We start from the raw sequence: 19,310 nt of genomic DNA, 5'->3' as shown, positions 1-19,310 counted from the left end.
CTTCCAGTCAGACTTGCCATTTGTCTATTAAGTAGAAGCACGGAAAATAATTTTTAAAGGTGATTTTCAGGAGTATGTTACACACATACATATACATATACATAAACATATCATGCCATATTTATACATTCTTTTTGCTCCAGAAATAGCTCACAAAGTTATATGAAGGGAGATAGATATCCTCCCCTGCTGGGGCTTAGAATCTTTGAAACATTTTGAGCTGTTGGGAGGAAATAGGTAAAGTATTTGTGTTTTTCTTATCTCTAATACATTTTTAAAAGATAACATGGAATAGGAAATATCCATGCAAAGGGGTCATTACTGAATCCACAACACCAGTTGAAGAAGCAGCACTACCTATGTGACTTTGAACAAGTCACCCTCCTGTGCCTCAATTTCTATATTGTCAAAATGATTGGGTCATGTGAAATTTCCATAATTTTTCCCAGACTTATGGGTTTTCCTGTTTTTTATTCAGGGAAATTTTGTCTTTAATTGCTCACTTCTAGAGAGTTCTTACAAAATGATATATACTCTCTCATTCCTCAATCTGTCTCACTAATCAGCCACACAGCCAATCACTACCATCTTAGCTAAGACCAGTCAGACTAGTTCCATTTAAATTGCTAGTGACTTCTTTCCTCAACTTCATTTAGCTCTCAAAGCTGTTGGTACAGCCTGGGATGTAAAGACTCGTCTGTAGTTCTTGGGCACTCCTCGGGGCCTCTGTATTGCTTATCAAAGATGTACCGGTAAGTAAAATGATTCTTAGTTTACTGAACTTTATGTGATTTCTGGTTTAAAACAGGACAAAGTGATGCCACAGAGATGTCTGGCACAATACCCTGTGTGAGTATTAGAGATAATATTTTCAGAAATCTCCCTTGAAATAGTCTCAAAAAAGAGATTTCTCTGATTGAAGTCTTTCTTTTCAGATGATGAGATTATTTTTTTTCCCCAGAGATCACTGACATGTAATATTTGGAAAGGCATTTGAATGGTTACGAATGATAGTTGTGTATTGGGAAGGACAAGTATTGTTTATTTCACAGTAGAAAATGATTTTATCTTGTTACTTAAAAAAAAGCTGCACTACCTTTTATTTTCAAGTGTATATGTGAGAAATTAGACACAATAAACCTGTTAATGAGGTTATTTTTATTCCTTTTGATAATACCATATCATAAATAATGTGTCATTTTAGAAAGTTTAAAAGAAAATATATCAGAATGTAAACTCCTTGATTACAGAGACAGTCTCACTTTTGTATTTTTATTTCTTGTGCCTAACGCAGAGCTGGGCAACAGAGCAGGTGCTTAATAAAATGCATGTTGATTTATTGGAGAGTAGGTTAATTCATCTTGATGACTGGAATTATCAGAGATCCACTCCTAAATCCAAACAAATTCACTAGAAATGATTCCTAGACTCAGTCTAATGAACTGTTACAGCTTAGGTCCATTCTGACTTTAAAAGCCTTAAAGACTAATGAGACAGTGATTTGTTTCCCTCCTATCCCATCTCCCCAAGTTAAAAATCCTGATAAGGCTGGAGTGTGGTATTTTATACTCTGAAAGGAATTAGTATCTTCAGATTAAACATTAGTTTCCCCTGAGTTATATTTGTTAGAATTTGGCCAATTGTTTTTTTCTAGGAAGATAAGTCCATTACTCCAGAGGAAATCATTTAGTACTGAAAGAAATGTCAGAGGCCATCTAGTCCAATCTCTTTATTTTATAGGAGAGAAAACTAAGACCTGGGTAACTAAAGTGACATCCTTAAGGTCACAAAGGTAGTATCAGAGGTAGGATTTGAACCCAGGTACTAAGACTCCTGAACCAATGCTTTTCTCATTGTACTAAGCTAATTTATTAAAGGGGAAAAAAGTAGAAAATTTTAAAAAAGCATATACCCTAATTCCTCCCAGCATTTCTTTACCTTCCATTTCTAAATATTAATAATGAATATATATACATATACATACATATATATTAGAAATTTACTTATCTATTAGGAAAATTCCCATAGCATATGATGTTTTATTCTTCCAATACATAGTATAAGATAAAAGATTTTGAACTGGAAAGGACTTAAAAAGGCATACTCCCCTTGATGTCTCCAAGTTGATTTCAACTTTAATCAGATTTTTCAAGGCTCCATTGTTGTCTTAGAAATCTGGGCTGTTCCTTTTGAACCTATGACTGTTTTGTGCTTCTCTCTCAATTTTCATCTTCAAAATTCTTATTGTTGAACTTAAGCAGTTGAGGAAACCTTGGTTTTTTGAAACTCTTGGTTTCAAAACTAATGCCACGTTTTGCCCACACCAGATCTGAAGAATGAAGTGTTTGACTGAATCAAAGGCTGGCAAGGTGGAAGTGGGATGGGTGCAGGAAGGTAAAGACCAAACAAATAGAGACCCTAGTTTTCCTGTTCTCAGAAGAGCATCCACAAGCAGAGTACAGTATTTTAGAATAAAATAAATGTACCATTAAAGAAATGAAACAACAAATACATCTTTGAAATGCCTTGAAGCATAGATGTATGCATGAATTCACAAGTCACTGTGAGAGATATTAGGGAGGGAATAAGTGAGAAGGAATTGAATGCAGTTTTCAAGATTCATGAATACTGTCAACAGGAAATTATGCAAGAAAAAATCTTCTAGGTTTCTGTGGCTAGATAGAAGACAATAGGTAGATAAAATGCTAGAGGGTAAGGATGGAGTTGAAGTAGGTATTGAGACAAGGTGAATTACTAATTATGCCATTTTCCCTAACCTTTAATTTTAGTCCATCTCCCCCCTTCTCCCCCCAGCATAGGGAGGTAAAGAAATGCATTATTAAACCATAAAAGTAGAGAAAGTTTGCACCTAGATAGGAAAACAGGAGGTAAAGGAATTGTTTATAGGGAGACAGCATAAAGGGGTAGAAAGTGCTGGATTTAGTCATAGGATCTGGTTTCAAATCCTGGCTCTGCCATTTGCTACCTGGGTAACTTTGGGCACATCTTTTCACCCTCTGGGTTCCTCTGAAACTGAGGGAACACCTTTTAAGGTCTCAGTTATAAATTTATGATCTTGTGAATTGTAGCCAGGGTGAGTTTGGGAAGGGTTGGAGGCAATTCTGAGAAGACCTAGTTAATTCACAATTCACCTGCTAGAGAGGAATGAAAGAAAAGGCATCAACAGAATTGGATACAAAGTTAAATGTTAATAGAATTACATGAAAGGGCTTAAGGCATTTCCAAATGGATAGGGCTTAGTGAAAAGGAAATCAAGGTGGATGGAAGGTGGTGATTTTACAACCTATTAAATTAAAATAGGTCAGTTTTTAAAGAGGCCACCCTGTGACTTATTTAAGCCAACATAATCAAATCTTAATAGGAGACACTGCCTCTGCTCTCATCCTTCTCTTCTTGATGACCTTCCCCTCTGAGTGAGAGCTCTGTACTCATAGAGGCAACAGCATTTATAGCAATGCTAATTACAAAGGAAAGGATGATTTTTAAAGAGATGGGAAGCTAAAGGGAGGCTACAAGAACAATTTAGGGAGTTTGAGTGAAACCGGGAGGAGTAATTTGATGTACTTGCTAGAAGGTCATTTGTTTGCCTGGAAAACTTGGATACAGTAACCTGGATGAAAGAACAATGTTAAAGATGATACTCCCAGGGGTGACTCCTTGTCCAAAGGACACTAACAACCAGAGTCTTAGGCCTGTGCAATAGACACAGGTTGGGAATGAACATATTTTAAGAGTTGTAGTGGACTGGAAAAAGAAGAGGAGGTCAGACTTGAAAAATTTAGGCTGTAATTGAGGAGAGAGGGAAAACACACATATACATAGAACAAAATGTAAAAAATACAAAATGTATATAAAAAGATATATACAGATAAGTACAAATTAATGAAATGGAATGATGTATAATTGAAGAAAGAAAGAGGAGTTATCAGAGCAGGGATCTGGGTGGCCTCCTATAATTTTGTTTTGATTCCAATACCTGGAAAAAAATTCAATTGGTGGGAAGGGTTGAGAGACAGAAACTCTGGGATTCTCAGGGCAGCTCCATTACTAATATTCTCAGGCATCCCCTGGAGTAGAGGACCCCAGCAGAGGTGGCACAGGTGAGAAGGAGTCACACCAGACAAAGGATTGGGGCAGGGGGCAAAGACTTAAGACATTCCAAAGTTAGTGAAAGTCACCATTAGTTAATTAGAAAGTCACAAAGTTAGTGAAAGTCCCACGTCCCCAACCCCTAGCCTACCAAAAGCAGATCCCTAGGTTAGGCAACATGAGGGTAGTCAATCCCCACTGGATCCAGGGAGCTGGGCATCAGGATAGGGGAAATGCTTTTTGTTTCCATGGCTATCCTTTCTATTCAAGATTCTCCTATAGCTACCCAAGGGCCATTGACCTTAAGGAGGTCAATGTCCTGTCAAAACCATAGGAAGCATATGTACACAAATATTTACAGCAGCTCTTTTAGTGGTGGCAAAGAATTTGACACTGAGGCAATGCCCCGTCAATTAGGGAATGGTTGAATAGATTGTAGCATACTTTTTCTTTACTTTATTTTTCTTGTGTTTTTTTTTGTCTGTGTTTTCTTTCATAACATGACTAAAAAGGAAATGTGTTTCGCATGACTGAATATGTATAACTTATCTCGAATTGCTTACCTTCTCAATGAGGAGGGAGGGGAAGAAGGGGGAAGAGAATTTGGAACTCCAAATTAAAAAAAAAAAAGAATGTTAAAATTGTTTTTAAATGTAATTGGGGAAAAATAAAATACCAAAAAAAAAATAGGGAGGAGCAAGACACCCCCCTCCCCCGCCAACTGATGCTCCATACAAGTCCTAACAGCCCTGTATTAGTGCGAGCTTTGATTGGCAGCAAATTTTATACTACTTGATATTCTTTTGTTCCCATTTTTATTTTACTTTTCAATTAATAATTTTTTTCTTACTCTATTCCCTTCCCCCTTCCAATTTTTTTTGTTTTTTTTGGAGGGGGGAAGGCAGGGCAATTGGGGTTAAGTGACTTGCCCAAGGTCACACAGCTAGTAAGTGTTAAGTGTCTGAGGCCAGATTTGAACTCAGGTCCTCCTGACTCCAGGGCTGGTGCTCTATTCACTGTACCACCTAGCTGCACCCCACCCCCTCCACTTCCCAAATTTAAAGGAATAACAAAACCTTTGTAGTAAATATGCATTCATTCGTTTCCTTATCACTTATTTTTCAATTTGCGTATAACTAATTTTTGAGTAAATGAACATAACTTTAGTCAGTGGCTGGGTGAACTTTGTAGTTAAAGTAAAAAACAATGACTTTGGAACTATATATATCAGTGACCTCATTAAATATTCTAAAATTTGTTTCAATATATATTATACACACATATATTAACTTCATCTACTATTCATCTACTTTTCATCTAATTAAAATATACCAACTTTATTATTTTCTTATCTCAGCATTCCTCTGATGTTTGTTACAATTGCATAATTCTAAGCAGTTAGGAGACAGTGACCTTAGCATAGGAGACTTTAAGTCAGGAAGATCTGAGTTCAAATCCTGATTCAGTCATTTTTAAATTGTGACTGAAAGTCTCTTTTGGTCTTAGTTTCCCCATAATATGAGGATAATAATATCACCTACCTCAACAGGTTGTGACCAGCAAAAGAAATAATATATGTGAAGTACTCTACAAATTTTCAAGCACCACATGAATATAAGCTGCTATCATTTCAATAGAAAAAAGAACCAATAGAAATTGAAGAAAGAAATAATAATCTTAAGTATACAGAGGAAGGCAAAACAGTCAACCCAAAAGGAATATATAATACATCATTATTTAAGTTTTATTGATTAAATTTTCTTGACCACTTTTTAATCTAGAAAAAATTCTTTTGTCTTTAAAATATTTTATATTTTATTTCTTTATGTACTTAAAAAAGAGACCTAATAAATTCTTTACAGAATATTTTTTTGTACCAATGGAGTCCAACTAATATAATCTGTATTTCTCATTTCCTATTTTATAAAAAAGTTTCTACTTTAGAATATTATTTTAGATCCCAAATCTATATTTTAATATCATCTTTTGAAAAGAGTTTTTAATTACTTAAGATTATTACTTAAAGAAGATGGTGAGGTCATGGAAGTACTGCCACTCCATTGTCCCCTGGCAGAGAAAATCCCTAAGGAGTTGGAAGAAGTATGAATATAATTAAGTGTAAGAAGACATGCTTGTCTCATATTATGTATTTTAATGATATATCATTGATTGCTATCTCATTTCAATGGGCCAGGTGTGAAATTTACAATACTCAAAGAAATACTTTTGTTCTAAATATTGAATAGCAAAAAGACTAACTCAACCTCTCAATGAAAGCATCTACATTAGGAGAAGAGAGGTTGGCACTCTAACACAATACAATCACTGTTGCTTGGCTCTTGCAAATGCCTATGCCAGGCGGAGGCACTTGTTTTCAAACAAAGACTCCTCGTTCCCCATAATCATGTTTTATGCTTCAACAGTGACAGTAATTAAAGATAGTTCTAATCCCCTGGATCACATGAGATAATATTTGTAAAGTGCTTAGTACAGTACCTGGCACAGAATAGGCACTTATTAAATGCTTGTTTCTTTCTCTTCTCTCCTTCTGCCTGGAAGATCTGTTGCCCAGCCCAGTGGAAGCAAGAAATTTGCTCAAATTAAAGTTCTACTTGTATTAGCTTTGACTTAGTTGAAGATAAAAGTTTGGGAAGTTTTTCATATTATATTCCCCATATAGTTTCTTAGACTCTTCCATTCTTAGACTATACATACTCATAAAATCATAGAAATTAGAGTTGTCAGGGACCTTGGAAGCCATTTAATCCATCATGCAAATATGGAAACTGAGGCTTTGAGGTGAAATGGTTTGTCCAAGGTCACAAAGGTAGGAAGTGTCAGAGCCAGGATTTAAATCTAGGTCCTTTGACCTTCTGATCTGTCTCTCTTTGCACTGTGCCTCCCTTATTCTCACCAAGACAATTGTTTAGAAGTGTAAAAGTATTCTGAGTTCAGGTGTGACTTTTTCATCTCTGTCTTTAGAAAGTAATGATATTGTAGATGTTGAGAATGAGGAATAAATCTATTGTAACACTGCAGAATGTCAGACCCTGTTTGTTAAAAATTCTGAGGGGATACAGCAGCAAAGAAATTAGGGGTGTGTGTGTGTGTGTGTGTGTGTGTGTGTGTGTGTGTGTGTGTGTGTAATCAGGATTTTGCCCTAGGTCACAGAGGATAGTTGAATCCAGAAACATGCTTCCTCTTCATGAATTGGAAGTCTGTTGCCCCTGAGCACTGAAAGTCCTTTACCATCCTGTGCTATGTAATACCACCTCCACTCCTTTGACCAGTTCCCAAGTTACCACATTACTATGGTATCCCTTTTAAGGACTGATTTCCTTTTTCTTCTTGTCATCTCCCATGTACTAGGGAGTCAGAGCCATCTGCCATGTGGTGTTGGCTTATGATGGATGCCTAACTACTGCATTCATAGGGTAACTGGACCAGGAGTGTGTTGGTAAATATTTAACAATAGGTTTTATGAAAAAAATATACTCACACAAAACACTTCTAAGTCTAGTCTGCATCAACATTTTCTCCATTACTTTCTTCAGTCTAGACAATTAAAACAAATTAAGCTCTGATTTGTAGCATTTGCTAGCTTGTGAGGAGTAAATATTCAACTGAAAAATTAATAACCAGCTCTGGTGCATTGGTTTGAGCTGGCTCCAGAATATTCCTTACTATACCCACCTCCAGAACACTCCAACAACTCAATTTGTCCAGGTTTCAGAAACTTAGTTACATTTTTGTACAGCATACATTATCTATATGTATTGTATAACCTCTGAGTTTTTAGAATCATAGATAATAATTAACTTATACAGTATCACTCTTCGAGGAGTTCAAAGAAACATAAGGCTTCATCATGTATAACATTCTATCTCAAGAAGGCAGATATTGTTATTTATTTTTTGAAAAATGTAGAAACCAAGATATGGAGATGTTAAGTATCTGATCTAAAGATAGATATTTAGTAGCAGAACTAAGGCTGGCATCTATGTTTCCTGACTCAAGTTGTCTGACCATAAGTCTCTTCTATTTGACTGATTAAGATGTTCCATCTCACTGATTATTATTTTTTCTTGATTTCATCAGTAAGTAATTCTATGGCATTTATACTCCTAAAGGGTTTTATTATGGTTACTAGATAATCTTGACAATAGCCATCTGAAGAAGGCAAATAGCAGGGATTATTGTATCCATTTTGTAGACTGAGACTGATATACTTCAAGATTAGGTCATTTGCATTCAGTCATGTGTAGATATCAGTGATACAAATACATATATAGAACATCTGGTGATATTACAGAATGTTAAAGTTGGAAGAGACTGGCAAAGTCATTAAATTTTATACCCTTTGTTTTATAAATGAGGAACCACAAGCTCTGAAAGGTTAAGTAACTTGTCAATGGCCGTGCAGCTATTGAATGAATAGAGCTACCACTCAAACTTAGATCTTAACTTTGAGTCCAGAGCTCCTTACTTTGCTTCTGTCTCTGAGGAATCCAGTGCAACAGACCTTCATGAGTGCCTACTATGGCCAAGGTACAATGCAAATCTTGAGGATAAAAAAGTGAAAAATGATTCAATCTACCTTCAAAGTAGTTATAATCAACTGGGGTGATAGAACATGTGCACAGATAACTACATACAAGAGGGCAAATTCTGCAGGACAGAGGACTTTCAACTTAGAGTACATGTACTTAAATTATTTAAAAAAATTATTTTTAAAATAAATTTTAAAAATCACTTTAATTATTAAGTTAATATTAAATATTAAATTTAATAATTTAAATTATTTTTAAAATTATGATTCCTTTTTTTAGCATTAAAAAAAACTTTTTGAGTTCAAAATTCTCTCCCTCCTTACAACCCCCTCCCTCATCCTCTGAGAAGGCAAGACATGATATCAATTCTATGTTTGAAGTCATGTAAAACATATTTCCATATTAGCCATGTTAGAAAAAAGCAAGAAAAATTAAGTGAGAAAATTGTCTTTTATCATTGCATTAAGTCTTCCACAGTTGATTATCATTATAATATTGCTTTTTAAAGTTTTTATAACTATATTTCAACATAATTAGTTGCCTTGTAATTCTATACATTTTGTCCTATGCATTAAAAACACATTATTCTGAGAAGGAGTCCATAGGTTTCACCTAAGTACCAAAGGGGTTCATGATACAGAAAGAACAAAGAACTAAGAACCATTGCTCTAGGAAAATTTGAGGAGGAAGAGAAAACTTTGATACCAAGGAAAATCTCAGGACAAAACCTGGAAAACAGAGAAAAATTTTAGCAGATAGAGATAAAGTAGGAGTGTAGGTCCAGACTTAGGAAATAGACTATGTAGTTGTACAGACGTGGGAGACTGAAACCTAAGTTTGGGAAACGTCTAAGTTGTCCATTTTGATTGGGACATACCACATGTGAAGGAGAATAATATAAAAGAAACCTGGTAAAGTCACGTAAAGACAGATCATGGAGGGCTTTGGCTCCTTTCTCTTGTCTTCTCCTTTAACTCTTCCTTATATCTACTAAAAAGTTTCCTTTTTTTAATGTTAAATTTCTTGAAAATTTTACAATGTCTTATTTCCTCTTCCTCAGCTTTCTCTCTAATCTCTTGACCTTGTACTTTTTATTCTCTCCACCCATCACACCACTAAAAGCTGTTTCATTATATGGCTCCAATGACTTCCTATTTGCCAAAGTCAATGGTTTTTTCTCAGTGTTTGGCCTTTTGAGTGTCTCTGTAGTGTTTGATACTTGACCATACTCTCATTTCTTAACTTCTGTGATACCAAGCTATTCTGATTCTACTCCTACAGATAGTGAGGCAGAGTGGAAAAACTGCTGGACTTGAATGGAGGGAAAAAAGCATTTGTTAAGTGCTTACTATCTGCAAGCAACAAACTAAATATTGGGAATATAAATAGAAAAATTGACAATCTTTTTCTCAAGGTTCTCCTATTCTCTTTTGTAGAGACAACACATAAAAATAAAATTCAATTGTGAGGTAATGATAAAGTCCTAGAAATTCTCAGGATGTAGCAGAAGGGAAGATGGAAAGCTTTAGGTGTCCTGCCTAAGTAAGTTATATGACAGTACCAGAGATCTGTAGAGCACAGAAGCATGTCAGAAGGCAAATCTCAGAGAACCTTGTGATGCAATAGCCGAGGAGATAATAAAACCTCTGGGCCTCTTGAATTTATAAGGTCACTGCTAAGCCTGGACACATCCATCTCAAGATTGATACCTGACCACATAATCCAATCAGTTAAAGAGAAGGACTTGGAGTCATGAAGACCTGTGTTCAAATCCTGACAATGGATAGCAAATGACTTAATCTCTCAGTCTCAGACCAATCAACTCATGTTAGTAGATAAAACAGAAAAATATATCTTCATATTTAGTGAGGTATTACCAGACAAGCCCTGGTAAATTCTTTCCATGAGTTTATCAATGGGGCTACTCTCTACACTGTCAGTAAAAAGCCAGCATTAAAGTTCTAAACAATTGCTTATAGGTTTATAAGTTTCTCAAGTTGACTACCAAATATCCCTGATCAACTCTCTACCTGTAAAACAAGGATAATAATACTGGCACTACCTACCTCACAGGGTTGTTGTGAGGGAGGCATTTTGTAATATGCTATAGAAATATGAGTTATGGTTTCTTCTTTGGCTCCAGAGGCTCTTCGATCTTGAAAATACTCATTTTCCTGTCTCTGTCTAGGACCTTCTGTTTTCTCTCTATACTGAGTAATCTTATCCAGTCCTACAATTTCCAGTATCATATCTCTGTCCTTATTTCTCCAATATAACCCTAATTCCCTTCTCAGACTCTAGTCCACATTTCCAACAACTTGTTGGAAAACTCTACTTGAACATTCCACAAGTATCACAAACTCAACATACCCCCAGATTCATCAGCCTCTTCCCAAACAGAGCTCATTTTGATTCTTTGATTTCTATTAATTGCACCACTGTTTTCAAAAACAATCTTGGAATCTTGGTGTCACTTTTGTCTCTTTTTCTCCTTAGACATTACCTTGCTATATCCAATCAGTTGCCAAGTCTAATTCCAGTGTTACTAATATTTGTTTTCTCCTTCACCTTCCTACTATCATCATCTTTATTTAAACCTCTAATTACTATCATACTACTACCATACCACTTAACTATTTGCATGATTTTGTTAGAGTCATTTAACTTCTTTGAACCTCAGTCTCTTCATCTGTAAAATGGAGTAAGTTAAACCTGTAGAATCTATCTCAAAGGGATGTTGTAAAAGGTCAAAATAGTTAATGTATGCAAAATGATTTTTGTCATTTATTAATTATTTTATCATTAACAAAACAGTAACTTATTATTATTTATACTTCTATTATTATGACTACTACTACTGATGCTGCTGCTGCTGCAAGTAATTGGCAGTGTGGTGTAGTGGATAGAAAACTGTCCTTTGAGTCAGAAGGACCTGGGTTGAAGTCTTTGCTCTGACACCTACAGCTGTGTGATGCTAGGCAGGACCCTTAAATCCTCAACACCTTGAAATCATTCTCTACCAGGAGTGGGGAACCTGTGGCCTTGAGGCCACATGTGACTCTCTAGACAGGTTCCCCATCCCTGCATCTAAACTAAAGCTCTAAGTCTTTTCTTTCTCTGTGCCTTTGTTCATGTTTTTTCTTTTTTTGGAATAACCTTCTTTGTCCATCTCCACTTGTCAAAAATCTTTGTATTCTTCTAAGTCCAGTTCAAATTCCTTCAAAAAATTCCTTCAAAAAAAACTTTCTTGGGGCAGGTAGGTGGTGCAGTGAATAGAGTACTGGCCCTGGAGTCAGGAGGACCTGAGTTCAAATCCAGCCTCAGACACTTAACACAAAACTAGCCATGTGACCTTGGGCAAATCACTTAACCCCAAGTGCCCTGCCCTCCCCCTCCAAAAAGCAAAAAAACAAAAACAAAACTTTCTGGATATCTCTAGCTGGATATGTTTTCTCTGGTCTTTAAGTCTCCTACAGGACTGCGTCTCCTTCCTCCCTTCTGGAACTTGGGATGGAGTTATTGGGGGCTTATCTTTCTCTTCACTTTACATTCTTTCTCCTCTACATGAGCATATGATTGACAGCTCCGTGAGTCTTGTGTCTTTTTCATTTTGTTTCTCATTCTTTGCTTAATACAGAACCTTGCATATAGAAAGCATTTTACAAATACTTGTTGAATTGACTCGACTTGTCTATCCACTGAGCTAGTACTTATCAAGCAGCAGATTTCAATTATCCAGGACACTAATTATGATTACTGTAATAATAATACTTACACACTTATATAAAAGCACATAGTCCTTTTTATTAGTTACTATTGCATAACAATTCTATGAGGTAGATCAACATAACTATTAAAAAAGAGAGGTCAAGCATAGTGGAAAAAGGGACCAGGGGATATATCCTGGTTGTATGGCAATGCCCTTGAATTAAGGCAGGTTACAACCTCCCAGTTTCTCAGTTCTCCAACTTGTAAAATGGGAATAATTAGCCTTGTCTACTTTACAACCCACAGAGATATAGCCAAGACTAATGGATAAATATAAGTAAAGTACTTTGAGCATGTCGTAAAAATTATAAAATATACTCAAGCTATTATTAAGTAATTTGGTCCACATTCCACAGGACAAAGTGGGGTTTGAGGTCTCACATACCAGCATTCCAGCTTGTTGCTCCAAACCATATACCTCATGATTGACAATTAATTTTTTGGAGAGGTCTCAGCAGCAGTGTTGGTATAGAGTAGATTGGGTAATAACCGGTGAGATCATCTCCTTAGGCAGAACCCACAAGAAACGCTGCAAATGTAATACCTCCCTTCTCAAAACTTTTTTTCTCAGAGGAAACTATTTAAGAAAAGCCTTATGACTTGATGACAGCTGATTCACCACCAATTTTTTTCTTTTCACTTTCTACTTTTACTCTTGGAAACTTAGATAGACCTTTCCAGAGGACACGGCATCCCTGACCACCCTTCCCAGTGCAGGGTGCTTCTGCTCTTTTATTTCTTGTGAGAAGTTGGCTATTCCTCCTCTTTTCTCATGAAATTCAGTACCTACATGAATTCTGTAATTCATGGATTCTTAGCCTGATGTCCATGAATTTGCTTTTAAAATATTTTAATAACCATTTCCACATTATTATTTTTTTCTGTAACCACACACACACACACACACACACATGTAATGCATTAAAAAAAACCATTATTCTGAGAAGAGGTCTATAGGCTCTACCAGACAACCCAAGGGCTACACGACATAAAGAAGGTTAAGAGCCCCTGATCTAATTCAGTGTCTGCCCTTGTACTTGGGATTACATGAGAAGCTCAAAATCTATGTTGTGGATTTCTCAAGTCTCATAGTGTATTAACCTCCTAAACTTCTATGACCTATATCTCTCAATTACTGTCTCTTCACTTTCTGCCTTACTCTTACTCTCTTCAATCTCTATTTATTTGGTTATCTATTATGTCCCCAGGAAAATTCTTTTGTCCTTCTTTCACAAAGCCTTAAGCCCAGTTCACCCTGAAGCTCATAGATGGGACCGCAATAGATCCCTGTCCCAGCTCCACCTAATGGCTATATTTTGGGCCCTCCTGGCTTACACAGAATACCAATGGTAGCTGTTTCTCTTTGGAACCCTGAGGGTCTTCCTCTCCCAGCTTGATTTTTTTCCCTTTTTTTTCTAATTAAAAGGGCCATCCTTCGACTCACTTCTTCTTCTTTTTTTTTTTTTCTTTTTGGAGGGCAATTGGGATTAAGTGACTTGCCCAAGGTCACATGGCTAGTTTTTGTGTTAACTCTCTCACACTGGATTTGAACTCAGGTCCTCCTGACTCCAGGGCCACTGCTCTATTCACTGTGCCACCTAGCCACCCCCTTGACTCACTTCTTAAAGAAGTCTATTTGAATGGGCATTAACCTCACTCTAAGTGAGTAAGTGAAAAGACTTTAGCCTAAGAGGGCCAGGGTCTCCCATTGCATCCTGGGTCACCTTCAGTCATCCTGATGAATATCTTTTCACTGGATCCAGATGGCTCTGGAGGAGAAAGTGAGGCTGGAAAATTCCCTGATGCCATGGTCCTCTTCAAAAACAAAGGACAAACACAAAATTTGAGCTCTAACTTGTACTCTCAGTGAATTGCCTGGAGTACTGAGATTAAGACCATGTTTGCATGGTTAGTATGTGCCAGAAGAAAGAAATTGAGTCTGACTTCAAAGTCTACCCACTAGACACTAGGCCAAACTGTCTGGCAAGTAATCACTACTATAATTTTTTTTTAAGCAATCGGGGTTCAGTAACTTGCTCAAGGTTACACGGCCAGGTGTTTCTGGGTGGGTGCTAAGTGTCTGAGCCTGGGATTCGATCTTCCAGGTCATCCCGACACTGGAGCCGGTGCTCTTACTTTCTGTGCTACCTGGTCACCCCCACTACTATAATTTTTAAATTTGTCAATGGAAACAATGAAATAATTGAGAACTTGAATATTATAAGCCCTCAATAAATGATTATTGAACTGAATTTATTGCAGAATTGAATTAGTAAAAGGAAAAACTTTTTGCAAGCATACTCAAACCTCATTAATTTGGATTCATTGAAATTAAGTCTTGGCCTTTTCTCAGTCCTCATTCTTCTTGACTTCTCTGCAGCTTCTGACACTGTCAGTCAACCTCTTCTCAATAATCTCTTCTCTAGATTTTCAGGGCACTTCTCTCTTCTGGTTTTCCTCCTACTTGTCTGGTCACTACTCCATTTCCTTTGGTGGATCTTTATCCATGTCATGACTTCTGACTGTGATGGGATGCCCAAGGCTCTGTCCTGGGTTCTCCTCTCTTCTCCTTTTATACAATTTCATTTGGTGATCTCATCAGTTCCTGTGTTTTAAATTATCACTTCTCAAATGACTCTCTCAGATTTAACCTTTTTCCTGACCTCTAGTCTTGAATCTCTGATTGCCTGTATGACATTTGAAACTATATGTCCCATAGACATTTTAAATCTGACACATTCAAAACTAAATTCATTATTCCCTCAAACCCTTTCATCTTAATTTCCCTAATATTATTGAGAGTACCACCACCCTCCGAATTACTCAGACTCAGACCTAGGTATCTTTCTTGATTCTGCATTCTTTCTCTTCCCCCTCCACCCAATTAGTTGTCAAGTCTTGTTATATCTCTGGTGACAACATCTCTTGTATAGAACCCCTTCTTTCTACTCACAAAGTGCAACCCTGGTGCAGGTGCTCATCACCTTATACCTGATCTATTGCAATAGCCAGCTGGCTCTCTCTGTCTCAAGTCTCTCCCCACTCCAATCCATCTTACACACAGCAGTCCCACTGATGTTCCAGAAACACAAATCTGACCATGTCACTCCTTTTTTCAACAAATTCCAGTGACTCCCTATTACCTCTAGGATAAAATATAAAATCCTCTGGTCTTCAAAGCCCCGCATTACCCTCGTCCCTTCCTACCTTTTTATACCTTATACCTTCTTATACCTTCCTACCTTCTTATATCTTACTCCTCTTGGTGTATTCTGTGATCCAGTGGCATAGGCCTCCTTGCTGTTCCTCACACCAGACACTCCATCACCTGACTCAGAACATTTTATTTTTTTTTTAAAGCAATCGGGGTTAAGTAACTTGCTCAAGGTTACATGGCCAGTTATTTCTAGGTGTGGTGCTAAGTATCTGAGCCCGGATTTGAACCCCAGGTCATCCCAACACTGGAGCCGGCGCTCTTACTAGCTGAGCTACCTGGCTGCCCCTAAGCAATTGGGGTTAAGTAACTTGCTCAAGGTTACACAGCAAAGTGTTTCTGGGTGGGTGCTAAGTGTCTGAGCCCGGATTCGATCCACAAGTCATCCCGACAGTGGAGCCTGTGCTCTTACTCGCTGTGCTACCTGGCCACCCCAACTCAGAACGTTTTCATTGGCTCTCCCCTATCCTGGAACATTACCCCTCCTCATCTATACCTCCTTGACTTCCTTCAGATCTCAGCTAAAGTCCCACTTTTGGCAAGAAGCCTTTTCTGATCCCTACTAATGTGAGTGCTTTCTCTTAGTGATTATCTCCAATTATCTATGTATGTGTATACTATACATATATATGTATATATATACACATACATATATTTAACATATAGGTGTATGAATGTGTATATACCGTGTTTCCCCAATAATAAGACACTGTCTTATTAATTTTTTTGGACAGAAAAACACCAGAGGGCTTATTTTCAGGGGAGGGCTTATTTTAATGAACATTGACAGCAATTTTAATAAACAGGTAAATGTGAACAAAAAAATGTACCTTTATTCAATAATGAATTCAATAAAGAACAGGATGACGCGCTCACTGCTGCAGCTCTGATTGGATGGAGCTCGGAGCGCGGCGTGCGTTTCACCTGGGGGGAGGGGGAATGGTGCATACAGAGGGTACCATAATGTAGCGTGTAGCGCAGGGGATCACCTTCACTACAGTAGCAATCTCAATAGGTCTTATTTTCAGGGGAGGGCTTATTTTAGAGGAATCTTACACAGTAAGGGGAGGGCTTATTTTTGGGATAGGTCTTATTATCGGGGAAACACGGTATAAATCTTGTTTGCACATAGTTGTTTCTATGTTGTCTCACCCATTAGACTGTGCGCTCCTTGAGAACAGGGACTGGTTATTTTTTTGTCTTTTGGGAGGGGGGAAGACAAGGCAATTGGGGTTAAGTGACTTGCTCAATGTCACACAGCTAGTAAATGTTAAGTGTCTGAGGCCAGATTTGAACTCAGGTCCTCCTAACTCCAGTGACTGTTCTATTCATTGTGCCACCTAGCTGCCCCTAACAGGGACTGTTTTTGCTTTACTTTGTATCTCCTGCCCTTAGCATGGAGGTCCTTTATAAATGTGTACTGACTGACTAAACAAGTAGTCTGAATAATATTATTTTAAGAATAAATATCATGTTATTCCTTTTATGTAATAAAATCCCTATGTGTGGCATACTAATTTACAGTTTACAAAGTGCATTTTTTATAATAATCTTGTGAAAAAGATGTCACAAATATTATTATCCCTATTTTCATGGGTGAGAAATTGTGGCTTAAAAAGTGCAGTGATTTGGGGTGGCTAGGTGGTGCAGTGAATAAAGCACCAGCCCTGGAGTCAGGAGGACCTGAGTTCAAATCTGGCCTCAGACACTTAACACAAAACTAGCCTGACTTTGGGCAAGTCACTTAACCCCAATTGCCCTATCTTCCCCCCTCCAAAAAAAAAAAGCAAAAAAGTACAGTGATTTGCTGAAAGTCACAAGACTATCCAGTGTCAGAGATAGGGCTTAAACTCAGGCCAGTGTTTTTTTTTTTTTCATTATGAGACACTCCCATATATGGGACTATTCTGTAAAGCTAGCAAAAGAGGCAGCTTGTTATAGTGGCTAGAGTGCCAGCCTTCAAGTCAAAAAGACAGGTTCTAGTCTTGTCTGTGACAAATATTGGTTACCACCTTCAGCAATTCAATTTACCTCTCTCTGTATGGGTAGCTCCAAGTCTCAGAACCATTTCTAGCAATAGTTCTTAAAGGAGATGTGTTTTACAAATAGGTAAAAATGATTTGTCAATCTTTTTAGTAAATTGTATACCACTACCCCTTCCCCTTTATAATATTAATTTATTTAGTCATCCTTCCAAGCTTTTTCCCCCCCTTCTATAAAGAGTAGCTGGGTAAATGAGTCCAGCCTTAAATTCCATTCTCTATGTTCAGCCCTGGCCTCTGTGGACTCAGCTCCAGGGACCAGTGTTAAATTATCAAGGAGCATTTTATACCTTGGAAACTGACAAATACTGCAAATAAGACTTGATTTATTATTTTGTTGATGTTGAGTTTTAAGAAAGTGTTGGAAAAAATGTTAATAATTATATTAAACTGAAAAAATGTGTTGACATGTTTTTTTTTCACCTCAGAGAATGACTGAGCAGTAATGTCCTAAAAACATGTTTTTTCAGGATGCTTTTGCTCCATTCTTTCCTCAGCTATATCTGTAGGTTCTCTTTTTTTTCCCTTTTCCCAAGGCCAAGGCTGGGTCAGCAAACATTTGTTAAGTGCTTACTAATCACTGTACTAAATATGGAGAATACAGAGAAATGCCAAAACAGCATTCTCAGCTCACAATCTAATGGAGGAACTGACAGTCTAATGGATATCTATCAATGGGGCACATAGGCTATACATTCATTATTCCTCACCCTTGCTACATGACCTACCCATGTATTTTAAAAAATGCTACACTCAACAGGTAGCCATTGTAGGGTCTTGAGAAGAAGAGTACAATGTTTAAGAAGATAATTCTGGCAATAGTGTTTAATTAGGACAATTATAATATACGTGTGAGAGGAGATGAGGGTATGAACTAGATGGTAGCTTATGGATTAAGAAAAATCGTGTTGAAATATATTCTTGAGGTATAACCAGTAAACTTTGGCACTTGATTGGCTATAGAATGCGAGAGAGAGGGAAGATTGAGGATGGTCCTGACATTTTAGACTTGGGTGACTGGTAGGATGGTGGTACCTTTAATAGAAAAAAGTGAAGTTTAGAGGAAAGGTGGCTATGGAAGCAAGAGAATGAGGTCAATCTTTGAATATGTGGGGTAGTTAGGTCAGAATCCAGATGACAAGCAGCTGAGAAGTTAATGGGAAGTAAGGATGTGGGGGTAATGAGTAGAGATGCCTTCTTTTAAGAATTTGGCCTATGAAAGAGAAGAGAGCAACAGGAAATGACAATAGCCTTTTTGCCATTTCTCCTTTGAACTTCTTCATTGGCAATGTTTTACAGGCTACTTATGGACTTATGCTCTCTGCTGCCCTTTGGATGACCTGCAATTTTAATTCTTTGGAGATTGTGCTCTATTATTACTCACTGCAATATGCCATCACCAGAAAAATATTGACAGGCCTTTATTTTAGGGAGGAGTTTGGGATCATTAAGAGTACTGCACAATTTCATAAATACATTCTAGCCTGCCTTCTTTCTCCTATTCAATTTTAGGCCCATTTCATTGTCCATTTGCAATGTCTATCTATGTGCAGTGATGTCCAACCTCTATGGGTTGTTCAATCTACTGCTGACCATAGTCTGAACCAGCTTAATTTAGCTCATGGA

At 37.3% G+C, this 19,310-nt stretch overlaps 1 protein-coding gene across 1 annotated transcript in view; it reads left to right on the top strand.

Moving 5' to 3' along the window:
* The first annotated feature begins 595 nt into the window (after window positions 1-595).
* Window positions 596-19,310, top strand: part of LOC138175059 (transmembrane protease serine 11E-like) — a 67,510-nt gene continuing 48,795 nt past the window's right edge. Inside the window, exon 1 of the mRNA XM_069105341.1 lies at window positions 596-752. Coding sequence (XP_068961442.1) covers window positions 745-752 — 8 coding nt within the window. The 5' untranslated portion in view covers window positions 596-744. The remainder of the gene's footprint in view (window positions 753-19,310) is intronic.

This window comes from Petaurus breviceps, unplaced genomic scaffold (assembly GCF_028583685.1).
Source record: "Petaurus breviceps papuanus isolate PSGF00001 unplaced genomic scaffold, PetGlider_PUasm1.0 76, whole genome shotgun sequence".
Lineage (NCBI taxonomy): Eukaryota > Metazoa > Chordata > Mammalia > Diprotodontia > Petauridae > Petaurus > Petaurus breviceps.
This window is presented reverse-complemented; position numbering and strand designations above follow the sequence as displayed.